Consider the following 24,961-nt stretch of genomic DNA (forward strand, 5'->3'; position numbering starts at 1 on the left):
GGATTATTTGCAAAATTTGTATTCGTTCGTAAGAAAGCTTTTGTGTCCCCAACAATATGGTATATAAATAGAACTGCCCGGCTGTATGCGTGGCTATATTGTCTGCTGATTATAATAAGACCTGCATGACCCAGTGGATAGTGTGATATATGAACTATATGGTCCACTGTTTTACTCTCCGCCTGGACCAATTGTTCTATATTTGGAACTTTGTAATGCAGTTTGATCTTCCTTAGTGTTCAAAGTTCCAGACTTATTGATTTAACTTTTGTTATGCCCCCATTAAATATGAAAATCTGATGTAAGGTAACCGAGACCGTCTAGTCATTATTCCTAACGATACGGCATTGCCACGTGTATGGCTCAAGTGCTCTTGGTAAACAGTTTTTCACTTCAGATACGTACTCAGTACTCTGGGCTAAAATTGGCCTCCGCCTATTCTAAATTTCAACTCAATGGAATCGGTACATCCTAATATATATTCATGCTATTCAAATACCAAATTTAAAATTGTTTAAATAATAAAGAATAACACAAATTTTATTACCTCCGAGATCTTATCGTGACAATTTTAGCTGCTACTTCTCGCATGTGAATGAAACCATTTCTGTTTACTTAGTATCAGTCATTCAAAGTTTGAACGAGCTAACTGTTCGCAAATGTGAGTTTCTATATTGTGAATATTCCTAAAATAATTTTCGAAAATTTGAAAATTATCTTTATATTTTAAGGTTGATGTATCAAGAATTAAGTCTTCCTGTAGGACAGATACGTGGTTGCTTAAGGACTACAATATACAATGAAAGTTATTATAGTTTTGAAGGTATACCCTATGGCCAACCACCTTTGGGTGATTTACGTTTTAAGGAACCCCAGCCCGCTGAACCTTGGGATGGTGTAAGAGATTGCACAGATTTCCATATAAAACCAATACAAAAGAATCCTTCTACGGGAAATGTGGAAGGATCGGAGGATTGTCTCTACTTAAATGTTTTCACGAAAAGAGTGAGTATTTTGAAGACTTTTCTAAATTTTATTTTAAATTATTTTTTATTTTTATTATTTGTTAATTTTGATTTAGCTTCATTCAATTATGCTTTTGCCTGTTATGGTTTACATTTTTGGTGGAGGTTTTAGTGCTGGATCTGCCACTAGAGATTTATATAGTCCTGATTATTTCATGGAAAAGGATGTGGTTATTGTAACACTCAACTATCGGGTCGATTCATTAGGTAAATAACTGGAAATTACAAAGTATATATGAATGGCCCGGTCGTAAGTTCTAGAATGGCCCGGTCGTAATATTAGGTAGCCAGCCCGATGGATAAATCGGGATTCCTCTACTTTGAGAACATCATATCTATGGTAAAATGGATGGGCAGCCAATGCTATATTGACTCAGTATTCGGGGGTTTAAAAAGACCCTAGCTATGAACACAAATTAAGTCATCGATATGTAAAAAGTGCCGAGTAGGCCAAAATTAGGACTATACCAAGAGAATCCAAATTTTCAGACAATTTCGAACAATACATTTTGAAAACATTAAATCGTTATTTCTATAAGAAGTCAGGTCCAAAATGAATCATCTACCCCTGTCAGATCTTTACTGAAGGCTATGGAAATTCGTATTAGCCAGCAATGAAGCATGTATAGCCAAGCTTGTGTAGATTGATATCTGGTATTTGCTTTTCAATAATTTACCAATACCAATTCCTTCAGCTAAATGTTCGATAAGCTCGTATGAAAAATTGTAATTGTATGTATAATAATTGATTTGGACCATAGACAAAGAAAATACAAAGCCTTCATTTGATAATTCAAAATGATTTCGTTTATTTGCAGTGCGCAGTCATTCCACTCAATTGCGCAGTCAAGTGACTCAATTTCTTTTTTTGAAAACGAGAATTACCGTACATACGGCCGTAAGTTCGGCCAGGCCGAAGCTTATGTTCCAAATATCAACCGGATCGGATGAATTTTGCTCTTCCAAGAGGCTCCGGAGGACAAATCTGGGGATCGATTTATATGGGGGCTATATATAATTATGGACCGATATGGACCAATTCTGGCATGGTTGCTAGAGACCATATACTAACACCACGAACCAAATTTCAACCGGATCGGATAAATTTTGCTCCTCTAAGAGGCTCCGGAGGTCAAATCTGGGGATCGATTTATATGGGGGCTATATATAATTATGGACCGATATGGACCAATTCTGGCATGGTTGTTAGGGATCATATACTAACACCATGTACGAAATTTCAGCCGGATCTAATGAAATGTGCTTCTCTTAGAGGCTCCGCAAGCCAAATCGGGGGATCGGTTTATATGGGGGCTATATATAATTATGGACCGATGTGAACCAATTTTGGCATGGTTGTTAGAGATCATATCCTAACACCACGTACCAAATTCCAGCCGGATCGGATGAAATTTGCTTCTCTTAGAGGCTCCGCAAGCCAAATCGGAGGATCGGTTTATATGGGGGCTATATGTAATAATGGACCGATGTGGACCAATTTTTGCATGATTGTTAGAGACCATATACCAACACCATGTACCAAATTTCAGCAAGATCGGGTGAAAGTTGCTTCTCTTTGAGGCTCCGCAAGCCAAATCTGAGGGTCCCTTTATATGGGGGCTATACGTAAAAGTGGACCGATATGGCCCATTTTCAATACCATCTGACCTACATCAATAACAACTACTTGTGCCAAGTTTCAAGTCGATAGCTTGTTTTGTTCGGAAGTTAGCGTGATTTCAACAGACGAACGACGGACATGCTCAGATCGACTTTATGGGGTCTTAGAGCAATATTTCGATGTGTTACAAACGGAATGACAAAGTTAATATACCCCCATCCTATGGTGGAGGGTATAAAAAGGTGTGTATGTTTAGAATTTTATATGCTACAATATTTGGTGTTTCATCAAGAAAACAAATTAAAGCCAAATTAAAAAATCTCTCATTTGCAGATGAAAAAGTGTCATCTACGGTGTGCAGACAAACTACAGCGCTGTGAATTCACTTAAGATGTCTATACCTTCCTTGGTCTATGTTTGGACAAGAAACCAGCCTGCATTGATATCAGGCTAACATAAAAATAATTAAATCCAAATAAATATTATTTTATATCGAATTTACCAATATAAAAAGACTTCTGCTAATACTTATCGGGACCAACGTGAATCGGAGAATATAATACGTCTTATACAGTGAGCGTCAAAAAAGGGATTGTTTTTGTTTGGACGAGTTAATTTTTGGATTTTTAGAGTATATAAGTAGAGACTTATATACTCTATAGGTAAACGAAATAATGTTTAATAAAATCATAGTATTTTGAAACAAATTCCTATGCACACTTTATTATGATGCTCACTGTAGATAGTAAAAAATTTAAATCGAATGACCAGCCCCTCGAGAGGCAACATTAATACATGACCCTATTCCAGATACATCAGTTGGATGGCATAAGATTACCTGAAATTGTAAATGTTATGGACATTAAATTAAAAACTAACTCGAATATTTATTATTAGAAATCTAAAAGTCGAAGTTCCAAACCAATCGAACTATACATTTTGATAAGTCTCTAATAATTTTCTGAAATTTTGCCCTTATATTTCTTCTTAAGAAATTAATTTTTCTATTTCCCATAGGCTTCCTCAGTGTGTAGTGGAACGTTTTATACTCAATATAAATTTTATTTATTTGTTAATTTAAAATTATTCTTTTTCATTTATTTTCTATAATGCCATAAGCTCATCGAAAATATTACTGGGTAAACTTTGCACCTGAGCTTTACTTTGTGTTAATTCCTGGGATAGGCCTTATATCCAATTCATTGATTTTCAATATTAGTTGTATTTTTAGACAGCGACAGACATGGGCTAATCGTAAATTTGTCAATGAGAAGAAGAAACGAGAATTGTGCTATGCGTGAGAATTTTTAGAGACTATGTTTTCTTAATGATTCATTTCATTCATCCATTAATTTTGTTTTTGTTACGATGCATTTGCATTTTTTTTCTTTCTTTCCATTCATGAATGACACCGTTTCGTCGTCCGTCCGTGCAGCTGACTTTAGTTAATTTTTGATCGTCTCTTACATCAATTGCTCTAGTGAGAAGTTACGTGGCAAACTCTTAATAGATTTATTCAAAAATATTTTGTGGAAAAATATAATTAAAATAATAAATAAATCGGTCATCGTGTAACAAATTGAAGTTGATAATTTTTAATATAAAAGTGGGATTTTATGGTATTTTTAGTACCAAGTGGATTATATGTTGCCAGAGTGAATTAGCCAACTTAAAAAATATTCAAGCATATTTGACGTTTTGTCTTTACACGCGATTGTCAAAAAATTTCATGCTTCAAGCTGAACCAAGAATAGCGAAAATTCTTCTTTCTTCAAACTTCCGGCAAACGAGATCAAATAGTTTATTCCAGTCAGCCTATAAAAATAATCGAAATAGTGATCCGATTTAAAAATCCCAATCCTGCGTCATACATTTTAAATTGAATATTTAAAAGAATCTGAAAAGCATATGTAAAAACTTGGCAATAACATTTTATAAGATCCAACGTGATTATACCCTTTTTCGATAAGACTTCCCAAACGTTGAGTCTGTGGTGCTGTAGTCCAAGAGCACAAGGAAAATTCCCAAAAAGGTCCCACAACACGCGCCAGACTGAAAATATCCTTACTACACCAGAGACAATTTGAGATCTTCTTACCCACAGGCATTGTTCGAGAAGTTGCGTAAAAAAGGGCACAGACAACATCAATCAAATCTCATCGTATTTGCAATTTTCTTTCAAGACTTCCATCGTGAACTCCACCTTGAATCATATGGTGCACATTATTTAATATTAATGAGTTAGCTGGTTTCGTGCTGATTTCATGAGTCCCGATAATCTCAAAATCACCCAAACGTGATCGTTAAGGGCTTTTTTAATCTTTAATAATACCATTTTTTTCTTCGGATATGAACTAAATTTAATGAAACGTAATGTTATTTTGTTTGCCGTACTTTAGTTCAATTAAATCAAAAGCAAAAGTTTGAAACAGAATTAACAATTTTTGGTTGAATCGCTATTGAAAAATGAAACCTTCATTTCTTTAAAATAGCAATTCAATTATGTACTTAAGATAATTTAGCTAAATACTAATTTTTAAAATAATTTTCCTAATGTTGGCATAACTACTGAATATGTCATCACAAATTTAATTTCATTTCTTTAAAATAAAAATTTAAACAATAATTTACCTAAATCGTAAATTTTTAAATAATTTTTCTAATGTTTACCAGATTCTAAATATTTGATCACAATTTCACTTCCATTTCCTTAAATCTACAATTTAATTATGTAACAAAAATAATTTATCTAAATCCTAAATTTTAAAATAATTTTTATAATGTTTGCCTATCTACTAAATATTTAATCACAAGTGTATATCCTATCCGAAGCAAAATTCAAAAACAAAAAAATCTCTCATGCTATAAAAACAGAAATTCTACTTCCTAAACAAAAACCATAAGCTAACATACATTGTTCCATAAAGCCAGCAACTACGCAGAGCATGCAGAAGGCCTTCATCATGACTGGACGCCGCTGGTAAGTGAAACACATGGTGATATTTCTACTATTTATACTATAAAGAAAAGAAAACAAAACGAGCTGAGTCAAGAGAGCCTATAGTGAGGAGAGTACATCACTCGTACATACTTATTTACATAAATATTTTTCATTGATGATTTAAGACTCTCATTTATTCGCGCATAATGTAAGTCACTCTTTGTTTACTATAGCCCTCACCTAAGTTCTTCTTCACTCTGCCTCATAGTATCTGAAATTTGGATAGATTTCTGTTGTTTTGATTATTTCCCTTGTTTTTGCTATGTCTTTTTTTATTGTAATGAAATCAATAACCCATTAAGGGCTATGCTATTTTGATTTGATTTGAATTTTGCTATATAGGAAACCTTTCAAAAAATTTCTTAATATATAATTCTTAAATAATGTTTAAAATAACTTAAATATTCGTATATAATTAATTTCTAAATCTATTTTTGAGCTATGTATGAATTTTCTATAATGTGAATAAAACATAATTAATGATAATGAATTGGTAAATATTGATTTACGTTTTCTACTATAGGGATGTTCAAATAAATTTGGAGTGAAATTAGTTAGGGATCCTAAAAAATATTACCACTTAGGATTACGGATGGTGAGGGTTGTGAGTTTGATTTCTCAAAAGCATCGGAGAAATCTTTTCCAATTTGTAAGTTTTCGAAAGTTAGTTTTATATCGCATGTTCATTAGTCTCTCGTTTTTATGAAATTAAAAATTTACCATCTTCCGGTCCATTTTTTTTAAATTTATTTTTTTTTCCATCATTTAAAATTGTGGGTACTTCGAACTAGGGAGTCTATAATAATAACTGTTTTGTGAACCCGGCTCGTAGGGAAAGGGACAAGAACCCCACCCAAGACTGTTGCTAGTTTCAATAATGGCTCCCGTGGTCCTCATTCCGTTCGAGTTCAATGATGCTTTAATCATATCGAAAATTTCAATTTCAATTTTGTTCGTGTACATTACAGTATTTGGCGCCCAACGTGGGGCCGGAAGAGTTATATTACATAAATTTTCATTATTTTTCCATCTTTTTATTTCATATAAAAAAGGGAAATTTTGACTCTTTATCCTAGAGACTTTATGTGGTAAATACTTACAGGAACCCTTCTGGATATTTCAGGAGCTCGAAGTTTACTTCAACTTATCTGACCGTCGGTGTTAATGTGAGATTTTTCATTACATAATGTCCTAGTTTAATGAGAATCATAAATTTTCCTAGAACTTGGTATTCTAAAATCTAGTTGTAACAAGGCTTAGATATCAGCACCTGCTCAGCGACCGGATCTCATTAATTTAGCAGATGCATTTTAATGACTATTGTTGTGTAGACGGGAGATCTATGTCCGAAACAATTTCCAAGCTGGTTTGTCTATTAGAATTAATTTTAGGATATCCGTACCTATAGACTAATAATTGATTCATTTGCATATTTTATTTTTCGAAAATCATACATTTCACTCCTATTTATGATCATCACCTGGTAGAAGACGTTGAATTTTTTATGATTTAGAAACACAAAGTCTCGAATATATATTGTTTTTTTTTCGAAGATTTTTTTCTGTTTGTTTTGACATTGACACACTTTTTGTTGAATAACACGATTGTGTGAGCGGTACTTTATTTGAGTTGACATTTTGACTATAATTAAATGCTTTGAAATGGCTTCTCAGTAGCAATCACAAGGCGTTGGTGATCTTCCTGTTCCTTCGCCGGAAGACACTAACATGACTTTTTCTATTTGTCGGATATGCAATGAGCCTTTAATTGAGGGTCAGGACTGCTTAGTGCTGAGCCAATGTTCGCATCCCTTTCATAGGCCATGCATCGAAACTCATTTAGCTTCAACAGCGGAATGTCCCATGTGCAAACGGGCATGCCAACTTAATGAACTTAGAACCTTTACGGTTTCATCGAAACCGCCTCCAAAGGTTCATGCAAAGCGAGGTAAAGGTAGAGGGGCAATGTCTAAGAGTTATAACACTCGTAGTGCTATTAGAAATTTATTTCAAGCGCCAGAAAATCCTCCTTTAGATATAAGCACTAATGAGGCAGCGGACGCTATCCAAACGCCTAACAAAAATACCGGTACAAGAAATCAGAATTTTTCAATTTCCCCTTTTCAGCACCACGTTCGAGCCGCGAATCCACCAGGCATTGACTATACAGAAATAAGTAGGTTGATTGAAACGAGTGTAACTCGTATACTACAAAATATGCAACTTTCGCCACAACAGCCTGCACATGGCACAAATAATTCAGATATACCTGATTCTAATTTAAATGTTCCTACTCAAGGGCGTGAAAACAACGTCCTTGGAAACAATAATAATTTACCTATACACAATCCACCCAATAATTTTCCAAATGTTAACGTAAACCGCAACCGACCACCTGAGGCAAATTTTACGAATTTACAATTCAACATAGGCCCAAATGAGGTACCACGTTCCTCTGGCTTTCAGAATGCTAATGGTTCACCCAATGGTTTTTCTAGCATATATAGCTCAAATGTACAGGCCGACAAGGTGACATCAATTATACAAAATTGGAACCTTAAGTTCGATGGTTCGTCAACCGGCCTTAATATAGACGAGTTTTTATACAGGATCAAAACCCTCACGAAAGAGACTTTTAACGATGACTTTTCAGTCATTTGTAGAAATTTGAACACCCTTTTAACTGGTAAAGCGCGCGACTGGTATTGGCGCTACCACAAGCAGGTACCAGCTATTACGTGGGATAATTTTTGTGTTGCCATTAAGGAACAATATAAAGATATGAAATCCTCTTTCGATATTATCGAAGAAGTTCGTAACCGTAGACAAAGACCGGGAGAGTCTTACGATAGTTTTTTCGATGCTATTTGCATGATAGCCGATAGATTGCCGAGACAAATGGCAGAGGAAGAATTTATTGAAATAATTGCCAGAAATTTGAGACCGGAAATTAGGCAAGATTTGCTATACGTGCCCATTCATTCCCTTTCACATTTACGAAAATTAGTGCAAATGCGAGAAAATTTGTGGAGCGATGAGCACGTACGGAAAACCTTGACCCCACGTAATCTTAATCAAACTTTTCCTACACGTCGTCATATTTCTGAATTAGACCATGAATCTCCTCCTGCCGAGGAACTTAAATATTCAGTTGATGCCCTTGTTAAAAAAGAATTTAATGGTAATTGCTGGAATTGTGACAGCGTTGGCCATCACTGGCAAGATTGTCTTGAGACAAGGACCATCTTTTGTTATGGTTGTGGCACAAAAAATGTGTACAAACCGAAATGTGCTAAATGCAATTCTCGTAGCCAACTTCCAAAAAACTTGTAATTGATGGGTCCGAAAACGGACCACCTCTAGATTGCAATGCCAGCCATATTGAGGATAAAGAAAACGTTGACTGTAACCCAATCGCGACAGATTCCAAATTGAAGAGTATTTCAATTTTAAAACGGACAGACAAATTACAGAATTTTTCACACGATGACACCAGTCCTTTAATATTTCCTAAATTACCTTATCATAAACGATGGGAATTGTATATGAAAAAACGAAACGAAATATTCAACGTATCTTCGATCACCAATCGGAAAAAGCCCAAGAGGTCTACGATTCGATTTAGAAATTTTTATAGAATGGAAAAAATTTCTAGGAAAATTCGTGTTTCTACAATAATATCGAACCCAAAGGACATGAGATATTATGCCCAAGTTTCTTTTTTAGATTTTCGTGAATTTGGACTTTTAGATAGTGGGGCAAATGTAAGTTGTATTGGTGGCGATTTAGCCAAACAAGATTTTACTAAATTCCCTAATTATTTTATGATAAAATCCTATGTTAATACTGCCGATGGCAAGGGACAAAAAGTCCTTGGTTGGATTGATGCCAATATATCATTTAGAGATAAAGTCAAAAGTGTAAGACTTTATGTAGTCCCCACCATTTCTCAACGCCTAATCCTTGGCATTGATTTTTGGAAAACATTCGACCTAATTCAGGACGTTTTTAAATCTGCAGACATTCTTGCTATGAATAGTGAAGGCATTTGTACACCAGAAATTTCACCTAATGTTGGAAAAGAGATGGCAGAGATTGAAGACAGTTTTTATAAATTAACCCATTTAGAGCGTAGGCAATTGGATTCTGTAATCGCTCTTTTCCCCAATTTTGAAGTTCAAGGTTTGGGACGGACAGACTTAATCAAACATTCTATTGATGTTGGGGACTCCACACCAGTGAAACAGAGATTTTACCCTGTTTCACCGGCAGTGGAGAAACTAATGTTTAAAGAAATTGATAGAATGTTAGATTTGGGTGTCATCGAACCTTCAACTTCACCTTGGAGTTCGCCGATGCGCTTAGTGGTGAAACCTAACAAAGTCCGGCTATGTTTGGATGCGCGACGGTTAAATGCGGTAACAAAGAAAGACGCTTATCCGCTTCCAAACATAGAGGGGATATTTTCCAGGTTGCCTAAGGCCAACATCATCACTAAGCTTGACCTTAAAGATGCCTTCTGGCAAATTGGCCTAGATGAGCGGTCAAAGAGTCTCACGGCATTCACAGTCCCGGGCAGGCCACTGTACCAGTTTACAGTAATGCCGTTCGGGCTGTGTAATGCCCCGCAGACAATGTGCCGTCTCATGGACGCTTTGATTCCACCAGACCTCAGACATTCCGTCTTCGGCTACTTAGACGATCTTATTATTGTATCTGAAAATTTTGGTACCCATATTGAGATACTAATGAGATTGTCTAGCCAATTCCGCAAAGCAAATTTGACCCTAAATGTGTCAAAAAGTAAATTTTGCGTTACCCGCGTTAACTATTTGGGCTACGTTATAGGCGGAGGGGGCATAACAACCGATCCCGAAAAAATCACAGCTATAACCAACTGGCCAGTGCCCAAAAACTTGAAACAAGTTCGTGGATTCCTGGGCCTAGCTGGTTGGTATAGGCGGTTTATTCGGAACTTTTCGTCCGAAACATTCCCTATAACGGAGGTGGTGTCTACAAAGCGGAAATTTAAGTGGACTGATGAGGCTCAAAGAGCTTTTGATCATGTCAAGTCACTGCTCACCTCTGACCCAGTGTTATATAATCCGGATTTCACAAAGAAATTTTACTTACACTGTGATGCAAGTGACTTTGGCATTGGCGCGGTCCTAGTGCAACATGACGATGAGGGCAATGAACGCCCTATAGCCTTCATGAGCAAAAAACTGAACACCGCCCAACGTAACTATAGTGTTACTGAGCGGGAATGTTTGGCGGCACTGGAGGCTATAAAGCGTTTCAGGTGTTATCTGGAATTACAAGAATTTGAGGTGGTGACTGATCATTCCAGCCTTCTGTGGCTGATGCGGCAAACAGATTTAAGTGGTCGACTTGCAAGGTGGGTCTTTAAGCTGCAACCATACAAGTTTACCATCAGTCACAGAAGGGGGAAAGATCACATAGTTCCAGATGCACTCTCCCGAATACCCGTTGATGAAATATCGGCCTTGGGACACATAAATCCTGGCATAGATTTGTATTCGCCACACTTCAATGATATTGACTACCAAGATTTGAGAAATAAAATTAGTATGAACCAGAATAAATATCCGGACATAAAAGTGGTTGACAAATTTGTTTATTGTCGAACGGAACATTATTCTGGGGATGAATCCCAAGAGGAAAATAGTTGGAAATTGTGGATTCCTACGAAATTACAAAACGAGACTATAGCGAGGGCTCACGACTTGCCGGAAACAGCCCATGGGGGTATGGGGAAAACCCTTGAATTATTACGACGGACCTTCTATTGGCCAGGAATGGTGCGAGACGTGAGGAATTATGTCCGCAATTGCGAAGTGTGTAAGACCACAAAAGCACCCAACATGGTATTGAAACCACCATTAAGTAACTTGCCGGAAACCGTCCGCCCATTCCAGAGGCTATATGTGGACATCCTTGGTCCATATCCAAGGAGTAAAGGGGGATATATAGGAATCCTTATTGTCCTGGACCATTTTTCAAAATTCCATTGGCTCTGTCCATTGCGAAGATTTACTTCCTCGCCCATCCAGGATTTCCTTTTGAAATACATATTTCATGTGTATGGTGTTCCCGAAACATTAGTTAGTGACAACGGGAGTCAGTTTCGATCGAACGACCTGAACGCTTTTCTTACGACCTATGGGGTGAAACATATTTATACGGCCCTATACTCGCCACAAGCCAATGCGTCCGAGCGGGTAAACCGTTCGTTGATTGCAGGTATAAGGGCGTATTTGAGAGACAGCCACAAAGAATGGGATGAGAAGTTAAGTCACATCAGTTGTGCGCTACGAAATTCGGTGCATCAATCGATTCAATGCTCGCCCTATCATGCTTTATTTGGGTTCAATATGGTGACCCATGCGTCATCATATCGACTTTTAAAGGATTTGAAAATATTAGATGAACCTAAAGTAGCTATCGATCATGGCGACCGTCTTCAACTTCTTCGAAACGATATAAAAGGATATATCAAAAAAGCATTTGACACGAATCGAAATAACTACGATCTTCGCACTAGACCTCAAGCATTTCAAGTTGGTCAAATGGTATATCGTAGAAATTTTGCACAGAGCAATTTTGAAAAGTCATTCAATGCAAAATTAGCTCCCGTTTTTATAAAGGCGAAGGTTAAAGAGAGACTAGGACGGCATTATTATATTCTTGAAGACGAAAATGGCAAGAACACTGGAACATACCACGCAAAAGATATTCGGAGTTAGCGTTCATTTTTCCATCTAATTAAGATGCGAATATCTTTCTTAATTATCCGGTTTGTAGTGGAACGTTTTATACTCAATATAAATTTTATTTATTTGTTAATTTAAAATTATTCTTTTTCATTTATTTTCTATAATGCCATAAGCTCATCGAAAATATTACTGGGTAAACTTTGCACCTGAGCTTTACTTTGTGTTAATTCCTGGGATAGGCCTTATATCCAATTCATTGATTTTCAATATTAGTTGTATTTTTAGACAGCGACAGACATGGGCTAATCGTAAATTTGTCAATGAGAAGAAGAAACGAGAATTGTGCTATGCGTGAGAATTTTTAGAGACTATGTTTTCTTAATGATTCATTTCATTCATCCATTAATTTTGTTTTTGTTACGATGCATTTGCATTTTTTTTCTTTCTTTCCATTCATGAATGACACCGTTTCGTCGTCCGTCCGTGCAGCTGACTTTAGTTAATTTTTGATCGTCTCTTACATCAATTGCTCTAGTGAGAAGTTACGTGGCAAACTCTTAATAGATTTATTCAAAAATATTTTGTGGAAAAATATAATTAAAATAATAAATAAATCGGTCATCGTGTAACAAATTGAAGTTGATAATTTTTAATATAAAAGTGGGATTTTATGGTATTTTTAGTACCAAGTGGATTATATGTTGCCAGAGTGAATTAGCCAACTTAAAAAATATTCAAGCATATTTGACGTTTTGTCTTTACACGCGATTGTCAAAAAATTTCATGCTTCAAGCTGAACCAAGAATAGCGAAAATTCTTCTTTCTTCAAACTTCCGGCAAACGAGATCAAATAGTTTATTCCAGTCAGCCTATAAAAATAATCGAAATAGTGATCCGATTTAAAAATCCCAATCCTGCGTCATACATTTTAAATTGAATATTTAAAAGAATCTGAAAAGCATATGTAAAAACTTGGCAATAACATTTTATAAGATCCAACGTGATTATACCCTTTTTCGATAAGACTTCCCAAACGTTGAGTCTGTGGTGCTGTAGTCCAAGAGCACAAGGAAAATTCCCAAAAAGGTCCCACAACACGCGCCAGACTGAAAATATCCTTACTACACCAGAGACAATTTGAGATCTTCTTACCCACAGGCATTGTTCGAGAAGTTGCGTAAAAAAGGGCACAGACAACATCAATCAAATCTCATCGTATTTGCAATTTTCTTTCAAGACTTCCATCGTGAACTCCACCTTGAATCATATGGTGCACATTATTTAATATTAATGAGTTAGCTGGTTTCGTGCTGATTTCATGAGTCCCGATAATCTCAAAATCACCCAAACGTGATCGTTAAGGGCTTTTTTAATCTTTAATAATACCATTTTTTTCTTCGGATATGAACTAAATTTAATGAAACGTAATGTTATTTTGTTTGCCGTACTTTAGTTCAATTAAATCAAAAGCAAAAGTTTGAAACAGAATTAACAATTTTTGGTTGAATCGCTATTGAAAAATGAAACCTTCATTTCTTTAAAATAGCAATTCAATTATGTACTTAAGATAATTTAGCTAAATACTAATTTTTAAAATAATTTTCCTAATGTTGGCATAACTACTGAATATGTCATCACAAATTTAATTTCATTTCTTTAAAATAAAAATTTAAACAATAATTTACCTAAATCGTAAATTTTTAAATAATTTTTCTAATGTTTACCAGATTCTAAATATTTGATCACAATTTCACTTCCATTTCCTTAAATCTACAATTTAATTATGTAACAAAAATAATTTATCTAAATCCTAAATTTTAAAATAATTTTTATAATGTTTGCCTATCTACTAAATATTTAATCACAAGTGTATATCCTATCCGAAGCAAAATTCAAAAACAAAAAAATCTCTCATGCTATAAAAACAGAAATTCTACTTCCTAAACAAAAACCATAAGCTAACATACATTGTTCCATAAAGCCAGCAACTACGCAGAGCATGCAGAAGGCCTTCATCATGACTGGACGCCGCTGGTAAGTGAAACACATGGTGATATTTCTACTATTTATACTATAAAGAAAAGAAAACAAAACGAGCTGAGTCAAGAGAGCCTATAGTGAGGAGAGTACATCACTCGTACATACTTATTTACATAAATATTTTTCATTGATGATTTAAGACTCTCATTTATTCGCGCATAATGTAAGTCACTCTTTGTTTACTATAGCCCTCACCTAAGTTCTTCTTCACTCTGCCTCATAGTATCTGAAATTTGGATAGATTTCTGTTGTTTTGATTATTTCCCTTGTTTTTGCTATGTCTTTTTTTATTGTAATGAAATCAATAACCCATTAAGGGCTATGCTATTTTGATTTGATTTGAATTTTGCTATATAGGAAACCTTTCAAAAAATTTCTTAATATATAATTCTTAAATAATGTTTAAAATAACTTAAATATTCGTATATAATTAATTTCTAAATCTATTTTTGTGCTATGTATGAATTTTCTATAATGTGAATAAAACATAATTAATGATAATGAATTGGTAAATATTGATTTACGTTTTCTACTATAGGGATGTTCAAATAAATTTGGAGTGAAATTAGTTAGGGATCCTAAAAAATATTACCACTTAGGATTACGGATGGTGAGGGTTGTGAGTTTGATTTCTCAAAAGCATCGGAGAAATCTTTTCCAATTTGTAAGTTTTCGAAAGTTAGTTTTATATCGCATGTTCATTAGTCTCTCGTTTTTATGAAATTAAAAATTTACCATCTTCCGGTCCATTTTTTTTAAATTTATTTTTTTTTCCATCATTTAAAATTGTGGGTACTTCGAACTAGGGAGTCTATAATAATAACTGTTTTGTGAACCCGGCTCGTAGGGAAAGGGACAAGAACCCCACCCAAGACTGTTGCTAGTTTCAATAATGGCTCCCGTGGTCCTCATTCCGTTCGAGTTCAATGATGCTTTAATCATATCGAAAATTTCAATTTCAATTTTGTTCGTGTACATTACAAGTGTCAAAGATCCCTCGCTGCAAATACCAGGCAATGCTGGATTAAAAGATCAAATATTGGCTTTGAAATGGATTAAAAAATACATACGATACTTTAATGGTGATCCTGACAATATAACTCTGTTTGGCAATAGTGTTGGTAGTGCCTCAGTACATTATCTCACGGCAACGAATCAAACCGAAGGATTATTTCATAAAGCCATATGCATGTCGGGTACAATGCTGAACTCAAGAGCCACTACACCGCCTAAGGATTATGCCTTCCGTTTGGCTCAACAACATGGCTATATGGGTGAGAACATAGATCGCCAAGTGGTGGAATATCTAAAATCTTTAAAAGCCGAAAAATTGGTTCAACACAATTTACTCACCACTGAAGATAGTCGTAATGGCATAAGAATTACATTTGCTCCTGTTGTGGAACCTTACGACAGTCCAAATTGTGTAGTTTCAAAAGACCAAACGAAGCTCTTGCATACTGCTTGGGGAAATCATATACCTATAATTTTTGGTGGCACAGCTGATGAGGGTCTCTTGTTATATTCTCAAATTAAGAATTATACAGATGTTATTGATTCATTTCTTAGGGATCCAGCCACAATTTTACCATATCCTGTAAAGGAAAATAATAATGAAACTATGAATGTAGAATTGGCAAAAATTCCATTTGATTTACATTTTTCAAATAAGGAGAATAATATTCATGATGTAATATATGTAAGTTTTGGAATTTATATTGTAAATCAAAAATTTCCTTGATTATTACTCTCTTTCTTTTTTTCCTTTTAGTATTACAGCATTCGTGACTTTTGGCATGGCTTCCATCGATCTTTGTTATCCCGCTTGACCTGTGCAAAAGCTCCCACCTATCTGTATAGATTTGCCTTCGATTCTCCCACATTTAATCATTACAGGAAGAAGCAAACCTCTGGTGAATTGACATCAGGTGTAGCTCATGCTGATGATCTATCGTACATTTGGTATGCAGATCATTCTTGGAAATTAAAAAATACATCTTTGGAATATAAAATGATAAGAAGAATGATAGATATTTTTACCAATTTTGCCAAGCAAAGACAATATGATTATAAAACAGTTCCACAAGGTGGCGAGGACGATGCCCCATTAATATGGAGACCTTTGAAAAATTCAAATCCTTCCATTGCTTTAAATATTAATGAAAAGATGGAAATAAGAGAAATCCCAGAACACGAAGATCTTTTGGTATGGGACTCAATATATGCCAGCAACAAAGGATTATTGTTTTAAAAAAAATTAGTGAAGAAATTTCCAAAGGAAATAATTTAATAAATTCCTATAAAATAAATATAATTTATTTTTCTTAAAAATGATCTCCTATAAAAATCGAATGTATAATTGGAATCCCTATTCACTTTCATGATTGGTCATTGGGGGTTTCTCTTAAATTCCATTGTGAGCGTGAAGGTAAGAGAAATACATACAACAAGTAAAAAGTAAATTAAAGAGATTTGGAGGAAATTAAACGTAATACTGCATCTACCCTTCTCTTTTAAAGACTTCCATGCACATGAAAGTTCACCTCTTTACAGTGTTGCCAACTCCCCAAGGCCAAAAAGCACCAAAAATATATTATAAATTGTAACATACCACCTTCCACCACAAAATCGAAAATTAAATGCTCTACTAACTACAAAAAAAAAAAAAAAAAACTTCCGAAGATGTACCTATTACAGAACTTTTGTGAATTGAATTTTAAGACGTTAAGGTGGGTATTAAGATCGAGTTTAGCTGCTAAAATAGTCATTTTTTGACAATTACAATTTCTTTAATAATTCATTTTAAGGAATACAAACTTTGTGAAAATTAGCTTTTGGCTATTCCCCATCAAGTTATAATAAAATTTGCAGCAAATATGCATAATTTTATGCCTTTTTTACTGATATAGTTTTCACTTTAGCGGCAAAACTCGACCTTAGTACTCACCATTATGAACCGCTATTCAAGTATACACTTTGATCAGTTTTAATGCTTTCGTCCAATTCATTTTGATCAGTGATGTTTTTCAACTTTCAAAATATTTATATATGGAAGGAGTCTATATTAATATATGGAATGAGTCTTATGTCAGTTGTGCGTGCTTTTGTGAATTTAATACAAACGTTTTTAATGACATCTTTACCAAATTCGAAAATTCGACACTCATCGCTCGACTTTCCTACAGAATACCCTAAATAGCAATATTAATTAAAAAATAATCAATACCAACTTCATAACAATCAAATTCTATATTTGGCAATAAATTTGAGTTTCTTCGGCTCTTGAAAGTCTAATCAAAATTTTTGTATCAATTAAACTTAATACTGTTCAAAATAAAAAAAAGCACCAAAAGCACTAAATGAAAATGCCAGAAAGCACCAAGATGGTGCTTTTTTTTGAAAAGGCACCAAAAAGGCAATTAGGTGCTTTTTAGAAATCAAAAAGCACTAAATTTGGTGCTAAAAGCACCAAATTGGCAACACTGCCTCTTTATTAGCACTTGTTTCTCATACAATCTCTTTCAAAGAGACTATCAGAAAAATACAAATAAAATGCAAAGTGGTGTCGTCGTATTTAATTGTACGATCTTGTGTATAAGCGCGGAAGAGTAACAACAAGTTATTAAAAAACAGATAAGGAAAGTCTAAAGTCGGGCGGGGCCGACTATATTATACCCTGCACCACTTTGTAAATCCACATTTTTGATACCATGTCAAATCCGTCCATTGTGTTGGATGCTATATGCACGGTTAGGTTAGGTTAAAGTGGCAGCCCGATTAAGTTTCAGGCTCACTTAGACTATTCAGTCCATTGTGATACTACATTTAACTAAAAGTACCTATTACATATGGGCACTTCTAGTTTTAACCACTGAACCTTCTCTATTATTTTCTTTTGTTGAACCAACAAGATGGTTCCAAAAACATTAACAAACTGCTTAAGTTAACGTTTTCCAGGTCCGCCAGTAATCTAAAGCTATATGCCCCTAAATTCTAAATTATTCTAAATTCGCCTATCAGGCATCGACCCGTTATAGCAGATATCAGGAGTGATATCTGACGTCTTGAGAACACTAACATACCTAGTGTGCGGTTCAAGTTTAAATGGGGCCATATTTGCTTGGTGTCGTTACAACAAGAGCTTGCAGGTTGCCAGAGACATACCAACAGATTCTAGTTCCCCTGGAATATGTAAGGTAGTTCCTAACGTTGCTAACTCATCCGCTTCGCAGTTCCCCGGTATGTTCCTATGGCCAGGCACCCATATTAGGTGAATATTGTACTGCTCAGCCATCTCGTTGAGAGATTTGCGGCAGTCGATGGCCGTTTTCACTTTAAGGAACACAGAGTCCAAGGATTTTATTGCAGGTTGACATTTTTTCCGACCACAGCGATAGCTCGCGCAACCGCACAGCCGTTGTTGCAGCTGACTAAATGCTTTATAACTACACTGATATTTTTCAGATCTCTGTTTTTAAATTTTCTTTATGAAATTGAATTAAGTTTTTAATATTACTAATAACAAAAATAAACGAATATCACGCTAGAACGTGTTAAAATCTCGAATATGGGTGTGTTTTGTTCTGAAATTCCCTGAAGTTCGCTAACGTGAACATTTTCCTAACGTGAACTCTCTTGGTTTTAATTAGTTCACGTTACCGCGAGTGCACTGTAATACATTTTACTGAAAATATATATTTTAAATTTTTGCATTGGATCATTCCCCATCAAGTTCTAATAAAATTTGCAACAAGAAGATATAATTTAATTCTGTTTTTGCAGATTTAGGTTTGATTTTAGCCGCTAAAATCAAACCTAAAAAACCAAACTCGAACTTAGTACTCACCTTTAAAGTCAATAATCGAAATAATAAAGAATAAAATTAATTGCTTCACCAGCATTTTTAATAATAAATACAAGAAAACAAGTGATTCTATACTACCAGGCTATGTTTTAATGTACTGTTATTTGATACCTCTCTTAATTAACAGTCTGTGTTATTTCGCTATGTTAGAATGAACAGCTGGTAGTCTCTTGGTAATTGAACAGTCTAGTGAAAGAGAGCAACGAACTAACAACTGGATTATGCATTGGTGGTAAGTTTAGAGAATGAATACAAATAAAGCATAAACAAATAGCTTCTCTTATATAAAATACTTGGAATTATTAATTAGAATTCGTCTTCTCTAATTTCATAAACAATTTTACTAACTTTTTTGATTTTTTTTCAGATTTCCTTCACCTAACACTAGTGCTTTGAATGTTCGAATTGAATTAATACGTTCTCTTAAACACAAACAAGAAGAAGCAACTGAGAATACCACAATGTTATTGAAAACATGTGTTACTGTGAATACTCTTTTAGCAAGAGAACTTTACCATAGCAGATACTTTGGTCTCGGTTCTACCGCAAGAAATGCACTCAGATATTTTAGTTTAAAGCAGAATAGTCTAAGGTGCTTTAGTGGTGGCAAAATGGAAAGCGGGTAAGTGAATTTGAAGAAGAAAAAAAACAAAAAATATCGAAATTGCATGGAGAGGTGTAATGGAGTGTGTGTGTTTCATTTGCATGCAATTATCAGAGATCAACAAAAACCAATTGTGCCAACTAATCAAGGTTTGATAAGGGGTGCTAAGAATAAAACTATATATGGAGATGATTATTATGGTTTTGAAGGAATTCCCTATGGCGAACCACCTGTAGGCGACTTAAGATTTAAGTCACCATTGCCTGCTAAGAATTGGAGTGATGTCAAAGAATGTATGGAATACGAAGGGAAACCCATGCAACGTAACTATCAAGGAGAAATTGAGGGTTCTGAAGATTGTCTCTATCTGAATGTTTATGCTAAAAAGGTATGGTTTTTAATAAAACAAAAATGTTTATAGATTTTTGTAAAAAATATTTCTATACCTATTTGCAGTTGAATCCCCAACGAAAACTTCCTGTAATGGTTTGGATATATGGTGGTGCCTTTAATACCGGTGGCTGTATAAAGGCCAAATATGGACCCGACTATTTTATGCAGAAAGATGTTATATTGGTTACATTCAATTATCGTTTATCTGTTTTGGGCTTTCTAAGTCTTAAAGATCCTGCCCTAGAAGTTCCCGGCAATGCTGGTCTCAAAGATCAAATTTTAGCTTTGAAATGGGTTAAAAGTAATATACACCACTTTGGAGGCGATATCGATAATATTACGGTATTTGGAGAAAGTGCAGGATCAGCTGCTCTGCACTACCTTTTGTGTACTGATCACGCCAAGGGCTTATTTCACAAAGCCATCTGTATGTCAGGTTGCGTTCTAAACAATTGGGCATTTAGAGAAAATACCACCGATTTACCCTATAAATTGGCATGTCTTAAAGGTTATAAAGGTGAAAAGAATGATCGTTCAGTATTGGAATTCCTACAAAATTGTCCGGCCCAGGAATTACTACATATGGATAAACTTAATGAAGAAGCTATACTTCAAGGTGGATTCTATGCCTTTGTACCTTCTTTAGAGCCTTATGAGTCTTGTGATACCATAGCAAGAAAACCCCTATTAGAGTCGATGAAAACCTCATGGGGTAATAATATACCCATGATGATTGGAGGAACTTCATTTGAGGGATTGGTAAGATATCCCATAATCAAACATAAACCAGAGATTTTAGAAATCTACAAAAAGTCTCCACATATGCTAATGCCTCTTGAAGTATTAAAGGGCAAATCGGAGGATGAACAAATATCTCTAGCTAAGACTTTAGTTGATCTTTATTTTACAAATGTAGAAAACAATAAAAAGAAATTACTTATGAACCACCTTGATGTAAGTATGCTATTGAAAAATACGATACAAGAAAACTAAGCTCTTTAATATTTTATCTTGCAGTATTGTTCCTTCCATTCTATTTGGCATGGTCTACATCGTCTGGTAATATCACGTCAACGTTACGCCAAAGCTCACACCTATCAATATCTCTTCGATTTCGATTCGCCCACTTTCAATCATCATCGGAAAATGTTTTGTGGATCCGATATAGAAAAGGGTGTGGCTCATGCCGATGATTTGGGTTATATCTTTCATTCATATCATTCCTGGAAACTTGATCGAAATACCAACGAGTTTCTCACCATACAGCGTATGGTAGATATGTGGACCAGCTTTGCCAAAAATTCAAATCCTAATTGTGAGCATACCAAAGAATCAGAATGGAAGACTCTGAAGGAAACAAATGCCAACAAATGGTTGAGAATATCAAATGATCTTCAGTTCGAGGAAATGTCCGAAGAGTTTAACCATAAGCTAGATGTCTGGAATGGTTTATACGGTGAACATCTTTTGTAAAATGGGAAATATTAATTCTAACTGGTTAAAGGAACAAGGAGCAAAGTTATTTACAATAAAATAAATGTTTGTTATATATTGTTGGTATGAAAGGGCAAAAATGAGTTGATCTTTGAATTTGGGACCAGAAAGCTTAGATGACCAACGATGTGGTACTGTGTAAAGCAGTACACTAATAGAAAAAATTACGTTCCATAGTCGTGAACGGACGGTGACAAAATAAAACGGAAACGTTCAAAACGGAATGTTCACAATTTCGTCCACGGGCGTTCACGATTTCATGAACGGCATTTGCTTTTCTTTGGCCATGAAAAGTCTTAAAATAATCGTTAGACGTTATTATGGCAACTCCCTCGGTGGTGGAATGGGCTAAGGCGACTGTTAACGCGTACCGTGCAGAAAACACAGGTTCGAGTCACGCTAGCGGAAATCTTTTTTTAATTTTGTTTATAAAGTCGTAACCATAACATTTTCAAATCATGAACGCTGGTTGTTGTTTTGACAACGCATGAAGTCATTTTATCGTTGTCAGATTGACACCGCCTGTTCTCAGTTTGACATCACATGTATGTTGATTCACTTTCATGAACGAATCGTTTTGAAATGACCACGTCGCGCATGATTTTTTCTATGAGTGTATGTACTGTAATGTGGGATCAGTGTGATGGTCAGAAATTAGGTTCATCCCATTTATAACGAAAAATTCAGAAAAAAACTCCATGGTATTCATGGCGCTACAAAACTGTAATTTATCGCATAAAATGTATTCTGTTTAAAATAAATTTATTTTTGAATGTTTCATTAGCTCACGGAAATTTTGCTGATACCAAGTATGCCAAAAAAAAATGTAATGAACTATATATGATATAAAAATCCAATTATTATAGCCATAAATTTAATGGAAAAACTTTCTTGCTTGGTATATAGTAAGAACTACGGCATAGTTAATATGGTAATGATTTTGGAGCCAATGATATTTCTTTACTGTTTATTATTGCTGTTATGAGACGGAGGAATTTGGTACATGGCAGTGAAAAATTCAAAATCTCAGTAGATTCTTGTTATTTAAACAACTCTGTAGGGAAATCTCAATACTGGAGTACAAATTAGCTCAATTTTCGCACGTGTTAGTTCATTCTTCCCATAAAACAGTTCACTTTTTTCTGGGTGTATCGGTCTGTGGTCATCATTTGGAGGAGAAGTAGGATAAATATCGTAAATCATAATTAAATAGCTACAATTTTAGTTGATTTTTTCCACAAAGACGTTTATTTATCCCTTCAAACAGTTCTTTTGTTTCAATATATGATGCAATAATGAAAATTTCCGTTTGTTTTTTAAATATATTTTTAAGACAAAATAAACGAATAAATAGAGTTTTTCTCGATTAGAGAAATAATATACATTTTCTATTTTATTTCTAATGTTATTAAATATAAATATAGTTTTATTTAAAATATTGATTTTATTTTCACATTATAGTTACTTCCCATGCGATTTGTCATGGAATGCCTCGTGTATATAAACAGCACACCTCTCTCCCTCTCAAATAACTTGTAATAAAATAGCTTATTTTTATCTTAACAATTTGTTTACACCGCACCCGATTTATATTTCAAATACACCTCTCTCTATCTCTCTCAAAAAACAAATGCTCTCACACCTTGAAGTGAGTCTCTTGAACTGTTGTTGTCAAACGAGTTCTATGTAAAACACAAACAGCTGATGATTTAAATGTTTGTGCTATGCGATCGAATCGTTTAATAATTATAAACAAATAAACAAAAACCGGCATTTGTTGTTTTCATTGGGCAGTGTGAAGGCGTAAAAGAAAAGCAAAAAACATCGATCAAAGTAACAACAATAATATATACCAAATCGTTGTGGCCAAAAGTAATGAAGGCATAAACATATAACTTTTTTTAATCCATGAGTTTATTGTGTGAATTATTTATATTATAAACATTCAAGAGTATGTAGATAAGTATGTACATATTAAAGAAAAAAATACTTTAATTTTCTGCCAAAACAAATTGAAATGGCAATGACAGCAGGCCACCATTAATAAAATTTATATAAAACTTTCCTCGTTCGCCTCAAAAGCCAAAACAAGTGGGGCGGTTGGCGCTTAACAGCATGCTCATTATGTATTCGGGGAGGTGAGTGTCATTTACTGATGGCTCTGTTGGCTAGCTGCCGTTTACCACGTGTCAGCGTTAACATAGTGTTACCCTGCATGACGTTAATGGCTACAAAATGTTATTGTTAATGCCTGGATTAGAGAGATATAAATCAATTTTGGACATATAAACCCAAGGTGCGAGATCACACACATGCATGTATATATGTAGAGAAAAATAATTGCAGGGGTCATATTCATAGGTAATATTAAATATTTTCACGGGAGGGATATAACATTTTTGTCGTGATAATAAAGATAAACCCTTTCTTTTTGAGTGTAATGGATACTTGTACTTTTTATTTGACTCCCTATAAATATTTTAGCCAGAGTGAGGCTTGTAAAACTAAATTGCTTCAAAGTCCAGTTTATTCTAAGACACTCGTATAAATGAGGTCTTCCAATGCTTAGCAAATGGCGAGGAATTTTGTCCTTGTGTTATGGGGAATTAATTGTTGATCAACTCTAGTATTTTAATAGAATATTCGAAGCTTATTCTTATGTTCTTGTTGTTGTTCTAGCTGCTGCTCAAGTGGGCATGACGAAGTTTTCAATAACATTACGCTTTTATCAAGTGGATGGATACATGCAAAGTTCCATAAATCTGAAAACACGCAATGATAGCCCATATCGTGTGGTCGACGGGGGGTGGGCGGGGGTATTGAAAAGGCCTTTATAAAAATGGTCTTCCATATGAAAGAGTTTTCATTAAGAGGTGTTAATTTGATATTCAAAGAAAATTATAATTTTATGAGATAAATAATCGAATTTTTATTTCATAATATAGAGAACGACATGAAGGCCGGTACTCTGTTCGGTTTTCGCGTTGAAACTCCATACAAAACCAAAAAATGCGAAAATTTTGCGAAATTTTTTCCATTTGTGATACTTTGTTTTTTCGTGTTGAAAAACTGACGTTTATAGCACGGCGCCATTTGCAATGTGAATTAAGAAATAATTTATTTATTAAAAACTATTTGTGCGGGTTTATAAATCAAACACGGACCATATTTTTGTTCCGAAAC

At 34.7% G+C, this 24,961-nt stretch overlaps 2 protein-coding genes across 2 annotated transcripts; both read left to right on the forward strand.

Moving 5' to 3' along the window:
• Nucleotides 1-615: 615 nt before the first annotated feature.
• Nucleotides 616-16,683, forward strand: LOC142220099 (esterase B1-like). The gene is made up of 6 exons (XM_075289029.1): nt 616-661; nt 732-1,005; nt 1,082-1,232; nt 3,664-3,676; nt 15,408-16,122; nt 16,195-16,683. Coding segments are annotated over exons 1-6 (1,635 nt in total). The 5' UTR covers nt 616-659; the 3' UTR covers nt 16,675-16,683.
• Nucleotides 16,684-19,410: 2,727 nt separating this feature from the next.
• LOC142220096 (esterase B1-like) lies at nt 19,411-21,858 on the forward strand. Its single transcript, XM_075289025.1, has 5 exons — nt 19,411-19,519; nt 19,655-19,909; nt 20,006-20,279; nt 20,348-21,238; nt 21,302-21,858. Exons 2-5 carry the CDS (start codon nt 19,749-19,751, stop codon nt 21,755-21,757), a joined length of 1,782 nt encoding a protein of 593 aa, XP_075145140.1. The 5' UTR covers nt 19,411-19,519; nt 19,655-19,748; the 3' UTR covers nt 21,758-21,858.
• The last annotated feature ends 3,103 nt before the right edge of the window (nt 21,859-24,961 follow it).

Source organism: Haematobia irritans, chromosome 1 (assembly GCF_050003625.1).
Source record: "Haematobia irritans isolate KBUSLIRL chromosome 1, ASM5000362v1, whole genome shotgun sequence".
In the NCBI taxonomy this organism is placed as follows: domain Eukaryota; kingdom Metazoa; phylum Arthropoda; class Insecta; order Diptera; family Muscidae; genus Haematobia; species Haematobia irritans.

Excerpts from the sequence above, each read along its gene's own strand:
- LOC142220096 (XM_075289025.1), top strand. The coding sequence starts at position 19,749 with ATGTTATTGAAAACATGTGTTACTGTGAATACTCTTTTAGCAAGAGAA. Across the intron at positions 19,910-20,005 it reads GGTGGCAAAATGGAAAGCGG|AGATCAACAAAAACCAATTG; the intron begins GTAAGTGAATTT and ends TGCAATTATCAG. Across the intron at positions 20,280-20,347 it reads TGAATGTTTATGCTAAAAAG|TTGAATCCCCAACGAAAACT; the intron begins GTATGGTTTTTA and ends ACCTATTTGCAG.
- LOC142220099 (XM_075289029.1), top strand. Across the intron at positions 1,006-1,081 it reads TAAATGTTTTCACGAAAAGA|CTTCATTCAATTATGCTTTT; the intron begins GTGAGTATTTTG and ends ATTTTGATTTAG. Across the intron at positions 16,123-16,194 it reads ATATTCATGATGTAATATAT|TATTACAGCATTCGTGACTT; the intron begins GTAAGTTTTGGA and ends TTTTCCTTTTAG.